The sequence below is a fragment of the Miscanthus floridulus genome, chromosome 11 (genome assembly GCF_019320115.1).
Source record: "Miscanthus floridulus cultivar M001 chromosome 11, ASM1932011v1, whole genome shotgun sequence".
In the NCBI taxonomy this organism is placed as follows: Eukaryota; Viridiplantae; Streptophyta; class Magnoliopsida; order Poales; family Poaceae; genus Miscanthus; species Miscanthus floridulus.
In genome coordinates this window covers 69,672,692-69,675,261 of record NC_089590.1, presented here as the reverse complement: position 1 = coordinate 69,675,261, position 2,570 = coordinate 69,672,692, and the positions used below count along the sequence as shown (strand labels likewise).

Sequence of the window (2,570 nt, the reverse complement as noted above, 5' to 3'; positions counted from 1 at the left end):
GTGGCCGGACGAGGCAGAACCCGGCAAGCGGTGTAGTCGTGCTCTTGATCGCGCGGATGAATCAACGTTGATGATCATTAGCTCCTCCTCTTCGGGTACCCCAGTATTGGTCCCCGACAACCATCTTACCCTTCCTGTGTGTTTTTCACACGTGTTGTGTTCGGGCTGCTGCATGTTGCTATATTTTTTGTCATATTTTTTTTTATTTGCAGGTCTTTTACCTGTACGCTTGAACATAGCACGCCTGAAGAAAGTACACAGGAAGGGCATGATGGCCTTTTCACCTTAGACTAAACGCTGTTACAACGAAAAAATAATGGAAGTGTCAGATAGGGAGCAAAAGTTAAAATATGTGACATATAGGGAAGATTTAAAGTTTTGGTGTCAAGAATAAAGAAGGAAAAGTTTTTCTAGTTTCAAATTAGGAATTTTGGGCCTGTTCGGCAGGACTGAAAAATACTGTTCCGGCTGATTATTGTGAGAGAAAAATACTGTTCCGACAGGACATGAACAGTGATTTCATGAGTGAATAAGCCAGCCAGCCAGCCGGCAATAAGCCAGCCGAACAGCCTCTTTGTCCTCTAGAAAAATGGAATAGAGAATGAAAATATTTTGAGATCTAGTTAAAAAAGCTGTTCGACAGGATTTTTCACTTCTCTACCTTAGGTGTCTGGTTTTTTTGTTGTTGTTCAGGCAACACATAATTTATTATTATTTAGTTGTAGAAAAGTAATTAAATGTCCCTATTGAGTTGTGTTTAAATTGTACTAGTTGGTTGTATATAAGGGAACATATCTAGTGCAAACCAACCTCTCCGTGCAAATCGTGCAAACCAACTGCAGGGGAGAGGTGGGAGGGGGATTTGCAAAAGTGTAATTACGCCCGCTCCTAATCACACTTTTTGCAAAATCCCCCTCCCACCTCTCCCCCGCAGTTGGTTTGCACGGTTTGCACGGAGAGGTTGGTTTGCACTTGATACGTTGCCTGTATATAAAACTGTTGTCTCAAAATTCTTAAGAATTCAAACACCTAAAACATAGCAACTTATTTTTTTTACCAAAATATCTATTTCTATCACTACACGGAAGAATGGAGTTGCTCTTTATGTTCTCTGGATTTTGGAGATCTTCATTTTAGAGAAGCGGGAGGAAACCCACACGTAGAGGAAACCGTAGGTGCAATAGATATTGCCGATGCCTACTACTGCATGTGCAAATTTGGCTTGTGATAGAGCAGAGTGCAGAGATCGTGTTGAAATCTCACTTGGGAAACAAATTCCCAGTGCACTGGCTTTACAAAGAATAAACCGGTGTACATAGCGGCAGCAACGTCGACAGATCCGGCGGCAGCATCCCCTATTCCTCTCTGCCGCTTCAAATCTAGCTGTTGCGACCCTGTACGTCCATGTGTTCCTGCACCCCTCCGCTGAAATTTTTTCTGTATCGAAACGAATTATGCGGACAGGGGTTTTGTTGTGCACAAAGGAATGCAAGTGGAAACCATTTACAGGTGAAAATTGTTTCAGAGTTTCCAAAAAGAGTCTAGAACACACTCTTCACACCGCACGAGCCAAAAATCAGAGCGCCTAGGAGTTGTGCATAGTGGGCGACTCATCACAATAGCCAAAGCCAGAAGCAAGCAGATCACTAGACCAGTGACTGAACTTTCTTCCCCAAGCGAAGTGGTCCCTCCGCCCTCGGGCGCCGTCGCGCCGATGAGCATCGGCGCAGTGCTCTGGCAGGACAAGAGCGACGGAGAAATTGAAGTCCTATGTCCCGCCGGCACCCATCGACGTTTCTTCAGGTCCAGAAATCTCTTGTTGACACACAACAGGATGCATGTCTTCTGGTCTTCAGGACCATGCAGTCACGCAGGCTCCGGCCGTTCATGTCGCCACAGACACCTTTCTGGACTCCTGGTGCCTGGACTCCGTTCTGGAGGAGTACTGCTGCTGCTGCTGCCTCCGTGCGGCGGCCCGCCTGGCGCGGATGGCGTCAAGCTGCATCTGCTCGCCGCGGCACTCGTCGCTGCAGAAGGGCGTGTCCCCTCTGTACATGAAGATGTCGCAGTCGCGTCCCAGCGGCTTGGCGCAGAGCGCGCAGGCGTCCAGCGCGGGCAGCAGGATGGGGAGCTCGCACACCGGCTCGGCGTCGAAGAAGAAGGCGGAGGCCATGGCGCGCGTATAGTAGGCGTGGGTGTGTGGCTGTTGTTTCTCTGGCTAGGCTAGGACGCCCTGATGCCTTGAGCTAAGCAAGCTTGAAGCTTTGCCTGTTGGCTGTTTCTGCTGCGGGTGGTCGGAGACTCGGAGGAGGACGAGGTGAGGTGACTGGTGAGCTTGGGAGGCGAAGGCCGAGGGGCGTTTTATATGGTGGACGAGGACGGGCAGGGCAACGCGGGCGCGCGTGAGAAAACAGGGGTCGGGCGCGGGCGGGGTGGCCCACGACTGCCCACGGGTAGGGCAATACCGCCCGCCGGACGGGCGGAGCCACCGTACCTGGGCGGCCGCAGGGGAACGGAATGGAGTGCTTCACAAAAACCGTGTGCGATGCTCATCACATAATTCCATGGAT

At 50.2% G+C, this 2,570-nt stretch overlaps 1 protein-coding gene across 1 annotated transcript; it reads right to left on the bottom strand.

Moving 5' to 3' along the window:
• Positions 1 to 1,487: 1,487 nt before the first annotated feature.
• On the bottom strand, positions 1,488 to 2,346 carry LOC136493831 (FCS-Like Zinc finger 2-like). Its single transcript, XM_066489966.1, has one exon. It carries the CDS (start codon positions 2,171 to 2,173, stop codon positions 1,886 to 1,888), a length of 288 nt encoding a protein of 95 aa, XP_066346063.1. The 5' UTR covers positions 2,174 to 2,346; the 3' UTR covers positions 1,488 to 1,885.
• Between the last annotated feature and the right edge of the window lie 224 nt (positions 2,347 to 2,570).